The 20,027-nt window shown below is 41.3% G+C and overlaps 1 protein-coding gene across 1 annotated transcript; it reads left to right on the forward strand.

Annotated features, from left to right (window-relative positions):
- Positions 1-233: 233 nt before the first annotated feature.
- tdrd7a (tudor domain containing 7 a) lies at positions 234-18,301 on the forward strand (the record flags this gene model as incomplete). The annotated part of the gene is made up of 21 exons (XM_083926404.1): positions 234-437; positions 605-749; positions 2,053-2,167; positions 2,445-2,537; positions 3,154-3,206; positions 3,654-3,733; positions 4,473-4,643; positions 4,929-5,684; positions 5,937-6,133; positions 7,214-7,400; positions 7,643-7,754; positions 9,126-9,337; positions 10,074-10,208; positions 12,065-12,148; positions 12,254-12,388; positions 12,832-12,942; positions 15,148-15,337; positions 15,510-15,661; positions 16,773-16,966; positions 17,601-17,761; positions 18,078-18,301. The coding sequence occupies 21 exons, from the start codon at positions 234-236 to the stop codon at positions 18,299-18,301; spliced, it is 3,711 nt and encodes a 1,236-aa protein (XP_083782530.1).
- Positions 18,302-20,027: the final 1,726 nt, after the last annotated feature.

Here is a 20,027-nt window from a genome sequence, read left to right on the forward strand (position 1 = left end):
TACCAGCTCTGAACCACACATACTAACACATTTGTAACAGTAGGATTGTAGGGTTAGAAATCTGATTGTCAATCTTTTCATAGCGATACTTTCAGTACTATCAAACATATATTTAACAGAGATTGTATGGTTTTAAATGTGTGGTGTTTTAGAAAATCTCACAATATTAATACTTTTGATAACCTTGTGCTGTACATGTGAATTTCCTTCTTTTTCAGTGTGAATTAACCAGGATGGCAGACAGTGAGTCCATCAAAAAAATGTTGCGGTCTGTACTTCAGTCCAGCAAGGCTGGTGTGTCCATTAGCACCCTCCAGTCAGAGTACCGGTCACTGTGTGGAGAGAGCATCCCGCTAAGGAAGCTGGGCTTCTCAAAACTGGAGGACTACCTTGTGAGCATCCCCTCTGTGGTCCGCCTGGAGAACCGTATGGGTGAAGTGAGGGTTGATTTGTATTTTCTCCAATGTTTAAGGCCATTGTCCTGGCTGTTAATTTGCTACTGCCTGCATCAGCCCATAACTGAGAAAGTCCAGAAGTAGTTGTTGTGCTGACCTTTACATATAATTTTGTGAATCTATAACAATACAATTAATCTGCTCTGTAGATAAAATGCTTTGCAGCAGTGTGTAGAGAGACAGCCCACATTGCTGAGTTGGTGGCCAAGCAGAAGAGCTCCAAGAAATCTGGTCGCTCCCAATTCGTCAACTGCAAGATGAGATTCAAACCTTCGAACCCATACATGCTCAATGGTAGGCTACACTTAGTTGTGTCTTACATCAGGGCTCTATCTCTAAAAAGGTCGTTTATGTAGACAGAGGATGAAAATCTATTGGCATTAAAGGCTCCGTAGGCAGCTTATTTTTGACAATATCAGGTAAAAACTTCCATAATAACCTTAGAGATAATGTAATTGAAGTGATGTGAGAGAAGATCAGACCTCTGCGTCTCTCCTAGGCTCTGTTTACAGCCTGCAAAGAATCTATCCCATGATGGCAGACTTTGAGCAGATGCATGGTCACGTCTCTTCAGTGGAAAGTGAAACCTAGACCCAGTCTAGATGACCGGACGGGAAATCTCACAATTCCAAAACAGTCTAAGAACAGGATGATGGATTTGTCAAAAAGGGAGTCTAAAAGAGAGTCTGACAACAAATGCAATAATAAAACGTGTATACATATTTGTGTTGCGTTTCAAAGATGGAGAGAAGTTCGGAATAACATTGGTTTGAACTTGGACTCGGAGCTCGCTGTTCTTCTCTTGGACAGGTAACAACTACAGTTGCTCTGATGGGGGTTAGGTTGTATGGGCTGATTTACCATGTAAACAGCCTGGTCACAGCGGCTGGGTTGCTAAACCTTTAGCCTCCCGCTAACCGTAGCTGAAGGCATACGGCTGCTGCTAATACGAGATCAGGTTTATGTTGCTACGAACGTCTTCACATACCTACAAGTTTGCCAAGAGTGACAGTAAATTCCCTTCTATATAATTTTAACAATCGCAATCATGATCGGGACAATTGAAATGAGTGACCAGAAAGCATACTGATACAGGTGAACATATGAGTGACGTTAGTTATCTGTTTCAGTCACCGAGGCCATCTAATGAACTCATTCAGCACTGTTCAGTATTGCCTCTATAACTGAATAACTTCTGTCAGACCTGTCGGCTAATGTTACTTTAGCCTTTGTAATCGCCTGTCTTTCGTTTTTACTATTACTATTACTTGTGCTCAGAAAAGGTTTTTCTTACCTGTGACTCGGATATTATTAAGGATAACATGAAAAAAAGAAGCTTTGGCGAGTTGGCGATTGCCTTGGTCATGGACTGTCGGGTCCTTGTATGAAGCGCGTGCATCAGATGCCTGTGCTTGTCTGGTGGGAGATGAGACCTGTGTAGATTCAAAAATCACCTTTTTCTAGATTTCCTGCCTACTGAGCCTTTAACCTCCAAAATGTTTCTTGGTGATTCCTTATCATTCATTGAAACTTTCTCTCCATCCCAGCTCCTGTTTTCATGCTGACCTTACCTATTATCCTTTTTTTATGCATTTAGTGAGGCCAAGGTCCTCTCTCCGCCAACCCTCAGCTTGTGGTGCTTCTGGCATGCTAGCAAACCGTTCTCGGACCCATGGCGGCTACAGAGGCTTCAGCGCCTCAGGAGACTACAGGTAAAAAAAACGAAAACAATGATGAGCTGAATATGTGCACTTACAACTTTGTTGGACAACACGTTTATAGAAATAATAGCCCAGCCTCCAAACAACAGCCTTATTTTTCAGCTGGTTTAACATATCAATTCCACATACCGAGTGTTGTTTGCTTTCTGTAATTAGCATTCTCTGTCAGTCATGCTTTGAAGAATGTAATGTAACTTATACTTCAATCTGTGAATCATCTTAAGTGGATTCTAAAATGAATAAACCAGTTTTTCTCCCAAAACATCAGGAAGTCGGACCAAAGGTTCAGCTCCATCATTCCTGTCGAACACAGACAACCAGCTCCTCAACCAGCTGTAAAACAGTGTTTTGTGCCTGACAGGTGAATGTCCATATGTGTCATGTCACACACATGATAAACCTTACCCAGCTAAAATGATAAAGTGATATTTAAAATAATAATAAAAAAAGTTTTCATGTGAAAACCCAGAAATCAGAGCAGAGTAGTTTTTGCCCGAAGCTTAAGTATTGAGGAAAGCCTCTGGGCGAGTGGACACACATCACACTATGATGACACTGTTTTCTCTCTTTACTGACAGTCCGCACTAAACTGGAGGTTTCAGGTTTCTTTGCTAGTGTTGTGTTGAAGTTGTTCCCCCATTAAATAGTGTTTCAAAGCAATTGGTTTATGGATTGCAGACCATAGACATCTCCCAAACTCTGTACTGATAGAAGTCACTTTACTCAGTGTCAGATATTTTAGATAGAAACAGAAAGTGGAGGAGAATGTAATTCTTACATGTTGCTGAGGGCAATTATTTTAATATATTAGTTGTTGTGTAGTTAAAAAAAAATGTTCATGGTTGAGTCTCAAAATATGGACCAGTAGACTATCCTGTATTCGATTATTATTGCATCAAGAAGGATGTTAGTATTGAATTGCAGCTTGTTGCTCTGAAAAGTGCATTATGCTCAAGAGACTGCTATGTTTCCAACAGGAAAGACGAGACCGTGGCCAACTGTCAGATGCCTAGATTGACATGGGACCTTGGTGTGTATCCTAATCAATTTCACAACATTTAATTGATTCCCTTTATGTTCTGAATTCTATATTTTAGAGTGGACCCACTTGTGTCATATGTCTGTTTTTCACCCTTTGACAATTTTTTGTTGGTCAGTCACAAGCGGAATGGATTTGGGTGGCAGAAACGACCAACAACTACATTTTTGTATTGAAAAGCATAAAATACAAATGTTTTAGTTAATGTTTTATATGTTAGTTATCGTTATTGTCCTGTCACTGTCGGAAGAGATTTATTAAAGACAATTGTGACCTTTTTTCCTCACTGGGCTAGAAATTGCAGTATGAAATTGCAGTATGATATACTGTTGAAAAGTGTATCAACTCAACACTGCCAAAACAAAAATCAGTTTATGCTAACCAGATTAACTGTCACCCTGCAGAATTTATCTTCTGCACATTCTTTACTTGTATCAGCACTCGTTGACCTTTACGTTTTCCTTCGCACAACCACAGAGAAACCTCCTGAACAAGTCTCCAGACTCGACCAATCCCAGGTACAGAATAATCTTTTTCAGTGCTTACTGCATCTCATTTCTACCTGAAATGACCTGAAGACTTATATGTGCACATGTGCAAATGCTTGAGACTAAATCAAAGGGTTAATCCAAATTAAATCACAAAGTGATTTAAGGGCTATACTTGCCTTTTATATGTAGCCTGTTAAAATCCTCTGGGATGCTACCAGCCAGGAGCAATACTGAAATCACGTTAAACAGGCCCTCACAGATGTTCTTACGGTTTTCTTTTTGTTAAGGATGCATTGATTCGATTATTTCAGTACACACCAATTCCTGGGCTTTATGTATCAGCCAATACCAAGTACCAATCCAATACCAGTGTTTAATTAATAAGCTGTATTATGTGTAAGGCAACATCAGGCTTGACATTGCTTTCTTAACTTTTGTCAAACAAAGTGAAACGCATACATAGACATACATTTACTCAATTGTGATTTATTATTTCATACATCAACGACTTGGTAAAAGAGGAATTACAATTGAAGTGTATACCTTTTTATTTTAAAGCAGGAACAAGCAGTCAAAACTTGAACAGGAATTAAAATTGTGTGTATAAACATAGAATTGAAATGAATAGAAAAATAGTGAATCCCTATTTTTTTCCCTATTACTATTATCCATGTTTATTTGAAAGAAAAAATAAAAAGGAAACAATCAACAAAGCACATGGTTACACTAGTTATTATGATACATCATGTGAAATCTTCCCATGCAGCCTGGCCAATATGATGTGGAGCTGATGCAGAGCAGAATAACTCATCTCCTGGAGAAATACTTCACTGGATTGTGGATGTCGAAACTATCAGAAATCTACAGTGAAACGTTCAGTCAGAAGCTCCACCCTCAGGTGCTCATAGATCTGGAAAAGTGGACACACATTGCTTTGGTGAGTCAGTAACTTTTATTGGAGCAGGTACAAATAACTATGCCTCTAATCAAACTGAGTAGGTATTCTGAGATTTTGTGAGTCTAGTGTTTGAGGCCTATGCAAACTTGCACATCTGTTTTTTGAGGGGAAAATGATCTTATTTAAATACACAACTACACAAGCATTAAAAGTAGTTGTTCGGTTTTAAGTAGAAAAACTTTTCCAAATACAGTTGGATGTTTCCTCACGGGAATTGACATGAGTTAAATCTCGTTCTCTCTCTGGCTTGTCTGACCTTCACAGGTGGAGAAACCTTCCAGCAGCAACCAATCCGACCGCCTTATCTACCCTCCCCTAACTCCTAAGCCTTGTATTGACCCCAGAAGTAGCCCCACTGAGACGCCTTCAGCATCAACCACCAATTCCAAAACTATAACCACACCCATTACTTCATGTCCCTCAACACCTGGCAAACCTTCCCCCCCTGTCCCAAAACCTAGAGTTTACTCCCTGAATAAGCCCACCTTCGTTTTTCCTCTACAGTCTGCCTCTTCAGGCAAGCTGTTGTCTTCTGTCACATTGCGCAGCCCTTCCCGCAACCCAGCTCTTGCCCCAGAGCTCCCCTCCCTTGTTAATCTTGAAATCAATGGTAAATGTAAAGATAATCACAGTTTGCATGCAACTACCCTCAGCCACAGCCAAAGCACTCGGCCCTTAACCCCTACCTTGACTTGCCAGACATCAACCAATATTCCTTCACTGGCTTCCTCCATCCACCCTGGACCTGACATTTTACCCCTTTTGAAGGCCCCCTTCCCCCCTACCTCGGACTCTGTCCCTTGTCCTCCTTTAAAATCTTCTGCTGTCCTGTCAGCTGAGGTGCGTCAGAGAATAAAGGAGCTTCTGGCCAAGTACAGTCAAGGTCTGTGGGCCCATGCTTTGCCGAAACTTTTTATGGACACATACAAGATGCCATTTCCCGAACAAGTTCTAGACAACTTGTTTCTCTTGCTGGATATATGCACAGTGGAGTATCCCGTGCTGCATGACAAGAATAAGGTAAATGAGTGAGGTGACAGAGGATACCAGGGTTAAGTCAACTTACCCTTAGAGTTAATGCTTATTCACTTGCTTTGATACATTGGAATAATCACCTGCCTGATTATTTTTTTCCAACAGTAATAATGATTTATTTTCTGTCACTTTTAATCCCTTAGGTAACTTGGGGCATCCTTTCTGAATACCTGTTTTTTTTTTTTTTTTAATTTATCTATAACTGTATTGGTCATTGATGTACTTTGCTGTGGTCAGGTCATCCTGTATAACTCCAGTGTGGCAGACATGGGTGCCACAGATGGCAAGGAAAGCCAGCAGTGCAGAAGCCATCCCCTTCCCTCTGGTCTGGGGGTCGTGGGTCCTGTGGTGCCTCCCTGTCTGGTTCTTCCATCAGAGCAGTACCCCTCTGTGCTGATTACTGATTCCAAAGGCAGCAATGCTGTTACTGTAAGGTGAGACACATTATCCTTGCAGACATGGATGTAATTCTTTTTTTGTGAAAGAAAAAAGTTTTCAGTATATTTAACATAGGTACACACAACAGGGGAAAAACGCTTCGAAGCTTTAAAGCTTTGTGAAGATTTAGTTTACTGCAAAATATTAACTTTTATGAGTGATGCAGGTAACCTGTACATCATGCATTGAACCACGAACAAGCGCCTTTAAAGTGTCGGACTGTTACTTACTCCAAACTACAGTATGTTGTGTTTGATTGTGCACTGTTGCAAAATATTAGTGCCACAAAAGAAGAGATGTGTTTTGTGTTTTTTTTTGCTTAAAAGGAAGATACATGTCTCCACCCTGATGAGCAAGCAACAGGAACTGTAGAACCACACTCAGTGCGTTTAAATGCAGTTTAAAAACGGGATTATAATCGGGTTAAGGGCGTACCCCAGTTTCTTAAACACCATGTAAACACCATACCCCGGGTAAAATCAGAGTTCTCATACCCCGGTTAACAGACCTAGAGAACTCCTTCAGTTCCCCGTATATTCATGAAAGTTAACAGCAATCTCCGAATATTAGGACTTCGCAACGGCAAGTAACAATACCAACAAGAAGACCCGTTTCGGTCGCAAACTCTACTCATTCATTCATTCAGTCTTTTTCCTATTCAACCCCAGCTCAAGTATACTGGGGGAATTTTAATAATCAGATTATTCCCTTAACCGAGGTAAGTCCATTTTCGAGTTACTGATGTGCATGTAAGCACTGATTGTCTAATGCAGGAGACTGCAGTTGTAGGTTCTGACCTTCTGTCCAGTATGCCAGTATTTTGCCAAGTTACTAAATTGAACTTTAAATTAATGTACACGTAACTGCCATCTGCTTTTTTCTACACAACTATCAACACTACCAGACTTACCTGGATGTGCAGAATAATTGAATATTTTTATTTTAAAATGACAATATAAAAGCAATATGAGCAACCACTCACAATGTTTTATTTCTTACTTTGTTAGTGCTACATCCAGGTTGCTGTTTTTGAAGGCTGCCAGGCACAGATTGTGATAAATTTCTTCTCTGTTCAGGTATGTAGGTGAGAACTACTCCAATGCCCAGGAGGCCATGGAGGAGTCCATGCATTCTTTCTACAGCCAATGCCCCACCCTCCAGCCTCTGTCTAAACCTGTTGTTGGTCAGCTGGTAGCTGTCAGAGGGGAGGATGAGCTGGCAAGAGCACAAGTTGTGGAGGTTATGGCTCCAGACAAGGTCAAGGTAACTTGTTCAGTTAGTTGTCAGTCAGTATTTTTAGTTAGCTGTCAAGTTGTTTTTATTTTCAAAATAAACACTTGGAAATGTCAAGGGATTGAATATCTTCTTAGTACTTTGTGATGATTTGGTTCAGCCTGGGACACAGCTTGTAGCAATTATTAGTTTGTTGGAGGAAGACATTTGGCAGCTATGGGATGGGGTCAGGGTTTCTGCAGCAAAAGAGCTTTTGTCTGTCTGTCTGCCAGGTATACTATGTGGACTATGGCTTCTCTGTGGAAACCGGTGGGACTAATCTGCTGGAGCTGCAACAGGATTTTCTCTCTCTGCCCTTCCAGGCTATCTGTGTTAGACTTGCAGGTACATGGAGGATAAGGAAATGACTTGGGGTCTACTCACACTCGGCCCGGATGATCCAAGCCGTGCTTTACCATGATTGTCCCCCCTCACTCCTCCTTTGCTGCCCAGGCCCGGCCTGTGCTCACACTATTTAAACAATCCGGTCCGCAGCACGACTGCCTCTTGCTTATACGTCATCTTCTCTCAGTTTTTGTTTTGTCCAACTGTTTTTTATTTTCATCTGACTAAATCTGCAGTAAACACTCCACCTCCGCATCGGACAACCGCAAACCCTTTGGCCGCATCTTATTAAATATTCTTTGCGGGGAACAGTCGTATATAACGTACAACTGTGCTTTTCTTAAGCCCACTTCTCTCAACCGGGCCACGGTGTGGAAGTGTGTCGTGCTTAAGCACGGAACAGTTGCACTCACACTGGTCAAACAAATTAGACTTTAGCCGTGATTCGTGCTTTGGCACTGTACGAATGGTAAGTGTGAGTAGACCCTTAAGGACTTGTTTTTGTGTAACTGATGTAAATGAAATCATACAAATTTCACAATTAGGGATGGGCGTGAGTGATCGATTCTGCGAGTAGTCCTCATTTCAAATTAACTTGATTGGTAAAGAACGGTACTCAAGTTTTTTTTTTTCTGCGCTCGTGCAGCACCTCTTGCTTCTGTACCTGACCCAAGACACAAACACCTTCGATTTTTGGAACCAGTGCTTCACCTCACCATCAAAGAGAAGTTTTGTGACCTACATGACGAGGTTACTGTGCAAGGCCCAGACGATATGGAGGGGGAAAGCAGTGAGGCTCGGGGCCGTAATGTCGAGGCACTGGACACCCTCTTGGCGGGTGAAACTTGTTTCAGTGAGCCATGCATGCATCCTCAGAAAAACCCACTGGAGTGGTGGAAGTCCAACAGGCTACAAAAAACTGAGCGTTCTGGCAAAGCAGCACCTGCTGATACCTGCCACCTCTGTGCCAGTGGAGTGTGTGTTCTCCACAGTGGGACTGATCATTAACAGAATGTGAAAACTTTAATTTAATTACATTTTTGTAAGGAAACAATGTTTTGAAGTGGTAGTTGTGTAAAAATAAATCCTAAAAGGGTAACTGACTGTTTGATTGAGAATAAGCATCAGGTGTTGGGTTGGCCGTTTTGCTGTGCATCATTTTTCTTGCAGGAAGATGTGTTGCGTTCAAAAAAAAAAATAGATTTGGAAAAACGAGTACTCGATTGATGCAATCCCTCGATCTCGGAATTAACTACTCGTGCCCATCCCTAGTCTTAACAGAAAAGACAGATGTTTACATGACACTGCTTGTCTTGTCCTTCCACTACCTTTTCCCTTTCCTTCCAACCTTCTTTATTTTCTTTCTACCAGGTCTGGAGGCGTTTAGCTCCCATCCACTGGTGGTGTCTTCTTTGGACAAGTTGGTAGTTGGAAAGATCCTGCTGATGGAGATATTGGAGTCGTGTCAACAGAATGAGACACCTGTGGCAGTGCTTTACGACACTTCGCAGGATGATGACATCAACATCAACTCCATCTGCCTGAAGGCTCTCCAGGATAAGACCATGAGGAACCCTCTGACTGTAAGGATGGTAGTGCTGACTACAAGTATAGACCCAACAACAATGATTTTTTTTACAGTACCTTGTGCCTAGAAAACTACTGCGTTCCGTACATACAAATCAACGGTGCTGAGCAAACAGGGCAGAGGAACAACTGGATTTACTCCTCATTTATCTTAAATGTTTGATGCTTTATCATCTCATTAATAAGAAGACTTTCACTCACGTTAGGAGATCTCATTAACTAATTTACTGTACACCAACCAGCACTAGCAGGTAGTCTGCCCGGTGGTGATATGTCGCTGTTAGGAACGCTAGAGAGACAACACAGTGCATAAAATAAGCACAGAAGAAATGTGAACTACGTCTAACTATATATTTTTAAAAGTTACAGCTGAAACAGAAATATACAGTGTATTACCAATATTGTGTTTCCTAAAGCCCACAATGATGTTTTTAAATGTCTTGTTTTGTCCATAACTCAAAGATATTAATTTAGAGTAAAGAAACCAGAAAGAATTTGACATTTAAGACGCTAGAATCAGAAAATTTTGGCATTTTTTTTAAATAAAAAAATTACTCAAACTCTACCAGTGAGTGGAGTTGTTGTACCATTCTCATATTGATCACTCAAGAATTTTTAGGAGTCTAATTCAGTTGCAATTAAAACCAGCAGCGGGTCCACCATGATTGTGAGGTTGTTTGTGTTATCACTCCTCCCTGTGTTATCTAACATTTATATTTCTGTTGTCTTTAGGTAAACGCTACCTATCGGGATGTATGTGTCACAAATGTGTGTGCAGATGGTATCATCCACTGCCAGCTTCCCTCCAGAGGAACTGCAAGACTCAGCAAGTTACTGGAAGAAACGGAGACCTTCTTCATCTCCCAGGTTAACAAGACCTCCATTTGCCTTAGCACTCAACAGAAGTCTGCTCAGACGGCTTGATACAGGGGCTGTTTCATATCAAGATAAGGCACAAGTTTGAAATCACTGTTTCGTCATCGTTAAAATGATCATAACAACAGTAAGTTCACTAGTTTTTTTTTAATTACTTTTCAAAGCTCAAAGTGCTTTATAAAACAGACGTATAAGATGGGATCTACACCTTGTTCAAATTCATGCAAGTGCTAACAGAGGCAGGCAAACAGTTTTACAGTCATTGAGATGTGATGTGATAAAGGGGAGGGATGACTTTATCCAAATATTTGGAGAAAGAGTATACTCTCATTGGCCCTCATTTATCAATCTTGCGTGAAAACGGGCGCAGATCTGAGCGCAGAATTGGTCCTACAACAGGACACACGTGTGTTTAATGAAACATTCGTATCCGACCAATCTCAGCGTACGAATGAGCGGGCCTTGATAAATGCGGCGGCTGAATTCGATCGTCATTAACATGTTACGCTCTTAAATATTCCTGGTTCGGAGGCCTCGAAACTTTTCCAACACAGAGATCGGCATCCTGACATCTGAGATGGAGCAAAATAAAGATGTGCTTTTTGGCAGTCTTAAGAGTGGAATAAAAGGGGCCCATAAAAACGCTGTATGGAAAAGAATAACGGAGGCAGTCAACCCGAAGCAGCGCTCCACTGTGACCCGTGTGTGCGCACTGTTGAACCTGCGCTCCTGCTCTGTAGCGGGGTTTGCCAGCGGGGTTATTTGGTATTCCGTTAGAGGATAACCTTTGTCACCATCTGATACCTTGTTTGATTTGATGCAATTTATCGAGGGTAGCCACTTACCGAGGAGATGACTTTGGCTCTGCAGTGCGCATTCCTGCAGCTGCGCACCAACACATTCATTCATTCGCTTATTCATCTTTAACCGTTTGTCCCTGTCGGGTCGCGGGGGGCTGGAGCCGAGCTGTTTTGAAATATAAAAGAATCGCGTGTGTCACTCCTGGCCACTGCGTTTAAAAGCGATAGCTTGGCATCACAAATCACCTGCACATTTATCGAGTGGTAGTTTTTGCGATTGATGAATGCGTAATCATTCATGGATGGTGCCTTCAGACGCACATGAGTACAATCAATTTCTCCAACCACAATTTTTTTTTTTTTTTATTAGTTTTAAGAATCCGTTTTGATCTGTTCTTAATATGTGACTGCTTATGCTTAATGACAGCTGAGGTTTGTTCCACAGGCTCAAATGTGCGTACACGACCTCGGACCTGACGTGAGATTTAATCGTAGCTCTCGTTCACGTCCAAATTGATAAATGCCGGAGTTTGCGTGGAAATGGTTGTACACACGTTTTTCTGCCGTACGTTCGTTTGATAAATGAGGGCCATTGAATCACAAACCAATACTGTTGCCACATATCTTTGAAACCTTCAAGCATGTTGTAATCGATGCCACATCCCAAACTGTGATGTGACTTTGATAGCCGATGATCAGTTATGTGAAATAAGACATTCCTTTGTATATGCAAAGTTAGATTTGTAACATAATCTGACATGATACAGAATCAGCGGTATTTGTACAGTACAGTACATAGAATAAAATCTAGATTTGGTGAGGGTGATTGGAGCTCGTTTGATGATCTCTCCCTTGCTGTCCACTCCCCGGTCAGTGCTGTGACCGTTTTTGGTCTGGTGTTCACAGACAGCTCTTGTTAAATATCAGTGTTTTATTATTTCACAAATGCGCTGTTCGCCACAGCCTGTATTATATTTCATACATAACTCCCAGAGACCTCTCAGGACAAGGTCTTCATAACTGTGTCTTTGTAATTGTTCCTGCCAGATGACGTCTGAGTCCCTGGTGTCGAGGCCCTTCATTGGCAAGTTCTGTCTAGCCCGTTACAAAGGAATGTGGTCCAGAGTGGAGGTAAGAACAGAAGTATTAATATGTATTTCGATCATATTGTTGAGCAGACATTCTTAGGCAAAATTTCTTTGGCACCCACTCATGTTGTGTTGCTCTTGTTTTCAGATCACCAACATGCACGGCAACAGAGTGATTGAGATCCTCTTCGTTGACTTGGGTGTCCAAGCAACTGTAGAAGTCACTGATCTCCGAGAGATTCCCCCTCCTTTCATCAAGAACTTCACCATCATCCCACCGCTGGTCAGTTATTTGTGTCTCTCTTTCCGTCCGTTTGTTGTATGAGCCGATGTGCTTTAATCTTCAACAAATCTGATGGCTGGAGAAGCTTCCTTTCCTCTGCACATTGAAGCTTCTGTCTATAGACTTAATGGCTCCATCAGGATTTCTTTTTTTACCCTTTTTTTTTTAAGAACACATTCTCTGTTTGCCAGTGGACAAAGAAGACAGGCAGACCATTGTGCTTGTAGTGAGGTTTATTCAACCTCAGTATTTTTGTTTTCTAATTCATCAGTGATAAAATGACACTGATTAACTCAAGGCGCCGTGTACAGTATAAAACTGTTGGACATATCTATCATTGGATTGCACATCAACTAACGTTTCTGAAGATGCAAATGTAGTTGTCTGATAAAAGTTGTTGTACACAAGTAAAGGTACATTTTGTTTTCTGTGTATCTCACCAGGCTATCAAATGTCGCCTCGCTGATGTCCAAGTTCCAGAGGGAGACTGGAGCACTGATGCTCTTCAGTGGGTGAAGGAGGCTCTTCAAGGCTCTGAAGACTGTAAAATGAAGGTAACTTACTGTAACAAAGTATAAAATCACTTATCATTTTCCTGTATTTCTCACAATGGTAACAAAAGAAAAGTCTAAGATAGGGATGTAACGATACACTAAACTCACAACTTGCTACAAATCACAAGATTGGGTTCACAGTACAATTTTGCCACTTTAAAAAAAAAAAAATTACAAAATGAGATTGAAGACAAATCATTATTATTTTTATATATTATCTTTTCTTTTTTTTTCTTTTTTTTTGTTTCGGATGTATGGTATAAAACAGTGCATATTTCCTTTTCTTTCTAAAAGTAAAACTGAACATTTAAATAACAAAAGCTATAATTGAATCAAAACCAAAAAATGTACATCTTAAGATCTGAGCTGGGAGCATTCAGAGTTCCTGCTTTTGATAATCACGTCCCATTAATAAAAGATGGAAATGAAAAGTCCTGAGAAAAAAAATTGGTTTTTTAATTAAAAGTCCCTTAAAATAAATGAAAAACCAAGTTTAAAAAAAAAAAAAAGTATTTGACTTTTTATTTTATATTTACTTCAAGATTTATTTCATAGGCATATTTATTCATTTAGTATTGACTTAAAACAGTATTCCATAGTTTAAGGTTATGCCATGGTATCATTTCAGTTTTTAGATATTTAGGCAGGTATCATATGAAAGTTATAATACATTAAAATATAATTATGATTATTATATTATATATTTGTTGTTGAGTCTAAGCCACAAATAATTCATGCTGTTTTGGGGGTAAAGGGGGGTCTTACCCAGTATAAGAAAGGTATACATCATAAAGTGGTCAGTGTATGTTGATTATAGAGGCTTGACTGCTTGAAGCACAATAACAATGTATGTTGTAGCAGGTGTCATGTTGATCTAGTGCCATATAACCCCACTATAAACATTTATATCAAGCTTACAAGCAAGGCCTTGTTAGGGCGCACTCAAACTGTCCATCCGTACGGTGCCCAAACAGGTTTTACGGGTAAAGCCTAGTTTGTTTGACCAGTGTGAGTGCAACCGCACCGCGCCTAGCTGCAGCCAGCTTGCCGGCCACAGACTGTTTGGGAGAGGTGGGCTTTTGTAGAGCGTGTTTGCACATGCACGAGCATGCGCACGTGTACGAACACGAGGCCTACTGCGGCTCTGACGTCATTTTATGTGCGCCTGTTCGGACATAGAAAAAAAAAAAAGACGGACCATGCGCGGACATTTAACAACAACAATGGCGGCGAAAGGTTCACGTTGGTGTGATGCGGAGGTGGAGTGTTTACTGGAGATTTGGTCGGACGAAAATATTCAAAAACAGTTGGACAAGACGCACAAAACTTTGAGGCGACGCATCGCGATAACGTCAGTCAATGAGTGTGACGTGTTACGGCGTGATGACGTATGGACAGGCAAGAAGCATTTGAGCGAGGCCCAGGTAGTGTGAGTACAAACGGGCCTTGCCAGCGGGGGGAGAGGGAGGGGGGGGAAAGTACCCTAAGGGCGTGATCACACTGTCCTCCCGGACCGAGACCCGGACTTTAGGGTACTTGTCCCCCCTCCCTCTCCCCCCCGCGCCCCAGCCCCGTTTGTACTCACACTACCAGGGCCTCGGCCAATGCTTCTTGCTGTCCACACGCCATCAAGCCGTAACACGTCACACGCATTGATCGCGTGTGTGGCTTTGTTTACAAATCTTTCCATAGACCTCGGAGTTTTTGTGCGTCTTGTCGACTGTTTTTGAATATTTTCATCCGACCAAATCTGCAGTAAACACAACGTGAACCTTTCACCACCATTGTTGTTGTAGTTAAATGTCCGCGCATGGTCCGTCCTTCTATTTACATGTCAGAACAGGCGGACATAACGCTACTGCCGTAGGGCTCGTGCGCGTGCACGTGCGCACGCTCGTGCTCGTACATGTGCAAACGGCTCCGCTAAAGCCCACCTCTTTCAAGCGGGCCGTGGACGGTCCGCTGGCCGCAGTTGAGCGCGGAGCGGGTGCGCTCACACTACTTAAAGGTACTAGACTTTAGCTGAAAAACCGGTTTTGGCCGCGGCCAAAAGGACAGTGTGAGCACGCTGTGAAGCATGGTGCACGGTACGGACGGACAGTGTGAGTGCGCCCTTAGAGAACAGTGCGAAACAATCAGTCACCTCAAGATCTTTCTAACTTTGAAAGCTGTTTGTTTTTTTTCTTCCTTTGTTCCCTCATTTAGATCTTGAAATTAGATAAGCATGAAGGGGACTGGCTGGTCTATATGTACCTCTTCATTGGTGCCGACAGTCAGGAGCTGGACAAGAGCATCAACCATCAGCTGGCCCAGTCGGAGTTGTGGCAGAAAATGACAACACAGAAGATCAACAACAACACCACAATCTCCAGCAATAATGGCAGCATGGACACAGGTAATGCTGCACAGGAGAAGACATCAACACAAAGTCCATTCTGGGTCTGGGACAGTTCTCATTAACTGTCAGCATATATACATGCAGTTTTTGTTTGTTATCCAAACTGGGCTTATAGTGCTGACTCGGCTTTAATTTGTTTTGGATGTACCTGTGTTTTCCAAATTTTAAGGTCTCAGTGCTCTTGTTGAGAAGTTGACTCTCAGCAGCAGGGTCCCAAAACCCATCGTCAAGGCCTCAACCCCACATCTTCATGGAGCAGAGTACTCTTCTCCAGATACTACCGCCAAACTTCCGATGCCTCCCCCACTGGAGTTTCCCCAGGTTTGTGGAGATAATTATAATAATGGACAAATTATCAAATTACAGACAAATTATCTGTAGGTCTCACTTATCATGTGAGGGAAGCAGATGTTAAACAGCCTGAAATGATAATACATACGTACATGCGTAGCGGGGGCGTGCGTAGCTGGGACGTGCGTAGCTGGGACGTGCGTAGCGGGGGCGTGCGTAGCGGGAACGTGCGTAGCCCTTTTAAAAGAGGCTTCTTTCTTTCCATCCTGCCATATATGTAGAACTTGTGAAATTGTTGTCACATATGCACGGATTGACCAACCTCTGCCATTTAGACTTTACCAAGACTCTTGGTAGCTTCCCTGATCAATCTTTTCCTGGCTCAATCATCCAGTTTGGAGGGTGGTCCGATCTAGGCGAGCTCTGGATGGTGCCATATGCCTTCCACTTCCGGACAATACTCCACTACTACAGTACTCAGAGGGAGAGTTAAAGCCTTTGAAATCTTTTAATATCCTTCTCCTAACTTGTGCCTATCCACAACCTTATCCCGGAGCTCTTTTGAAAGCATCTTCCAAATCATGGCTAATTATTTGTGTTACCGTGCACTACTAGGAGTGGAATCCTCAAGGAACAGCAGAAATTTATTTTAAAGTAAAATCAAACTCACCACACTTGATGTCAGGTGGAGGTCAATTAACCTGGTGTGTAATTGGAAGGTGGTTGGTTATACCTGAGAATGTTTATAATGGTTATTCTAAAGGGACTCATTGTTTCTCCAACCCTCTAGTTTTTTCATTTCTTATTAAGTTTCAGAAATTTTGGAGAAAAAAAAATCACTTGAAGGCAAAATATGTTATTCACGCTGGAAGTATATATTTTTCATGTATTATCATTTCAGGCTGTAAAACAAAAAAAAAGTGACTTTCAAAAGGGTATCATGACTCTCTATAGGTACTGTAAATTGTGTGTTGTGGCTTTTCTTCAGGCTACTTACTATCATTGTTATCATTTTATTAATTTTGTCGTTTGTAGATTTTTATTCAAACCCTCAGATTCCTTTCAGTAGCCAAATAGAAACAAATATTCTACAAAGCCGTGTGGTAATATATACTTTGTTTTCCTCCCTGTCTTTTTTCAGCCTGGCCAGAATATGGATGTGTTTGTGCCAGTGGCCTGCCATCCCGGGTATTTTGTGTTGCAGCCATGGCAGGACCTGCATAAGCTTGTGGTGTTGATGGGGGAGATGATTCTCTATTACAACCAGATGTCGAAGACCAACTCAGCCCCACTCATCCAGAAAGGAGAGGTCTATGCTGCCAAAATAGACAAGAAGTAGGTGATAAATGTGTTTGTGCGGATACAAACCTGACATATACCTGACCGGTAGAACGACACGATAGAAATATCACAGGTAAACCACATGGGCTCCTTAAACAGTAGATGATCTCATTACATCTCGGCGCACTTTAGGATATGGAGTTCATATAAAAGAAGTCCTGGGTAATTTGAGGATAAATGCATATCAACAAAACAATTTTGTAATTTGATGTAGGGCTGCCACTGACCAACCTTTAATCTAGCAACTATTCAATAATCGATTAAACTATTATTTTTCCTCAAATTGATTGATTTATTTAGGCTATGTTTATTTTATTTTGCATGTCATTGCATAATGCATCAAAAACACAAGATAAGAAGACATTAGTGATGGCGTGAAACTTCAACAGTGGTGGAATATTAGAGAAAACACTGATAGGAATGTAGAGAAGCGTTTTTAGAAAAAGTTAAAGAAAAAAAGATGCATCAACTCAAATTATGGATGTCATTTTCAGCGATGACAGTCGCTGCAGCCCTAAATTAATGCATTATCTAGATTTTATACAGCTGTGAGAAAGTGAAGAAAAATTTAAAAATGAGTGCCATTGTCTGATGGTTAATGGCTTAACTGACGTGTGCTTCTACCTAGTTGGCACCGCGTACAGGTGAAGGGAATTCTGTCCAACGGGTTGGTTTCTGTCATGGAGTTGGACTACGGCAAACATGAGTTGATCCGCAGTACTTTCATCCGGCCGCTGATAGAGGAATTCAGACAGCTTCCCTTCCAGGCTATCACTGCACAACTTGCAGGTGAGTAGGCTCATAAATGGATTATGTCTGCGTATGATATGGTCAAAAATGTTTTTCTATCTGGATATGACATGGTAAATGCAGCCAGAGCAAACTAAATCCCTAGAATATATTTCCATTTTGTTCCTGTTATTTGCCATGTTAAGTTTCTACCTCAAATATTCCTAGAATTTTGCAACCCTAGCTGCAACTAACAATTATTGTTGTCATCAGTTAATTGACTGATTACGTACGATTAATCCGTTCTTACCTTGATAACACCAGGTAGAGCAGCGTGGGTTATCAGGGGATTATTAATACCCTGTTTGTTCTGCAGATATGACACAGCACCAGTGGTCAGAGGAGGCCTCCATGTTATTCAGGAACCACGTGGAGAATCGAGCGCTGGTAGCTCTGGTGGAGAGTGTGTCGGAGGGTAAAGGTGAGCTATGGGAGCGCAGGTTGACAGTTTACCTGGTGGACACTACATTGGAGGACAAGGACCTTTGGATTCACAGCATCATGGCTGACATTGGCAGTGAGCTGTCTTCGGCAGCCTAGGATGCCTTCTCATGCATGTTGGTAAATTAACCAGCAACCTGACTCTGACCGAGTGTGTCAACGGTTATTTTCGTTCTCTCAAAATACTGAAAGTGCTCAGTGAACTTTGATAGCCAAAAGTCACATTCTCCTCCCTTGGTTCATTTTCTAACGTTCTGTTTCACCCAATCAAATACTTTAACTTTTTAATTGTGGTATATCAAAGGCCATGTCAGCTTTAGACAGGAGATGTTTTTTTTGTTGAAGAATTTTTTTTTGGAATTTAAGGACTTGAAAACCGTTACATGTGTCTCTGGGGCACTATTGAGTGCAGTTGTACCCAAAATGAATGAGGAAAAAGATAGAGACATTCCACACCATCAAATATTACTCTTGCCAGTCTTACGCAAGTAATCATTGTGAAACAACTCACTCTAATCCATCAAAACTTTTGTTCTTTCAAGTTAAGTCACTTGTGTGTTGCATGTGTTTTATTACTCTAGCCTCTCCCTCCATCTAATTATTATTTTTTGTTTGCTGTGCCATATGCGTGCAATGGTGTGGCTCATTTTGCACTTAATGGTGTGTGTGTATGTTTCTTTCATTCATTCAATTTAAGTGACTTAACTGTATTCATCTACAGAAGCGGTAAAATGGAGTATCTTGTTTAATAATATCCTGTGTAACTTGGCTGAAAAGAATGTTTGTAATATTTCTAGTGGGGTTTTTTTTAACATGAAAGGTTGTTCACGAAGATAAGTTCTATTAAAACATGTAGCCAACTGAGGGTGTTCTTTGACTTACTTAGAGTACTAGACGTACTTTGTTCGCACTGATCTGATGAGATTGAGTATTTACTGCAGATTTGGTCAGATAAGAATTTTTAAAAACAGCTGGACAAAACAAAATCTCTGAGGGATGAAGATGTCTAAGCAAGAAGCAATCGAGCCGAGGATTTTTTCAAGTAATGTGAATGCAAGTGGGCCTGGGCCGCGGGGGGAAGAGGTAGGGGGGACAGTGGAGCGCGCCCTAAAAGGAAAGCAGATAGTTTTAAGTTTTCCATACCTACCTCTACGTCACCTCAAACTTAATTTAACTGGAGTAGATTAATTATCGAACACACAGATGTACGGTCATTTCTGCTGCATGAATTAAATTTCCCAATTTCTGGTAAAATTGTAGTTGTGGCCTGCACCGTATTCATTCTCTGCATGGCTAAAGAGCAAATGTGCCTGGGTGTCATACAGCTGAGGAACATTTGACCAGCAGACAGAAAATGACTATCATCTACTTGAGAATTCTACTATTTATTCTAGTATTTACATTTCAGACTATCCTCCTCTTCTACTTCACTACTTGTTACTTTTCATATTAACATTTTCCATTAAAAACAAACTAGAATGCTTTATTATCTCATAAAATACAAGTTTGGCTTGCGACCCCCTGGATAACAGTGGGCCCCTTGTCATGTTTCAGATGTCTACAAGATGTTAGCAGTTCTACCTGAGAGATGTTCCCTCAATGCATCTTGGATGATTTCCAAAAAAAACGAAACAATCAAAGCCGCGTAACTCCTGTGTCACACACTCAAAGCCGTCATTCCTTTAATGACGCATAACTTTAAGCTCTTATATCATTTAAATGGCTGAGTTATATAAAAACCACCCCCGTAAATCCCCCCCGTACAGTTGTCTTAAATGGGAAAATTAGATATAGAGACCAGGCTGTGAACACTTCTACTTCTGGT

This window comes from Echiichthys vipera (assembly GCF_963691815.1).
Source record: "Echiichthys vipera genome assembly, chromosome: 2".
Classification (NCBI taxonomy): Eukaryota; Metazoa; Chordata; class Actinopteri; order Perciformes; family Trachinidae; genus Echiichthys; species Echiichthys vipera.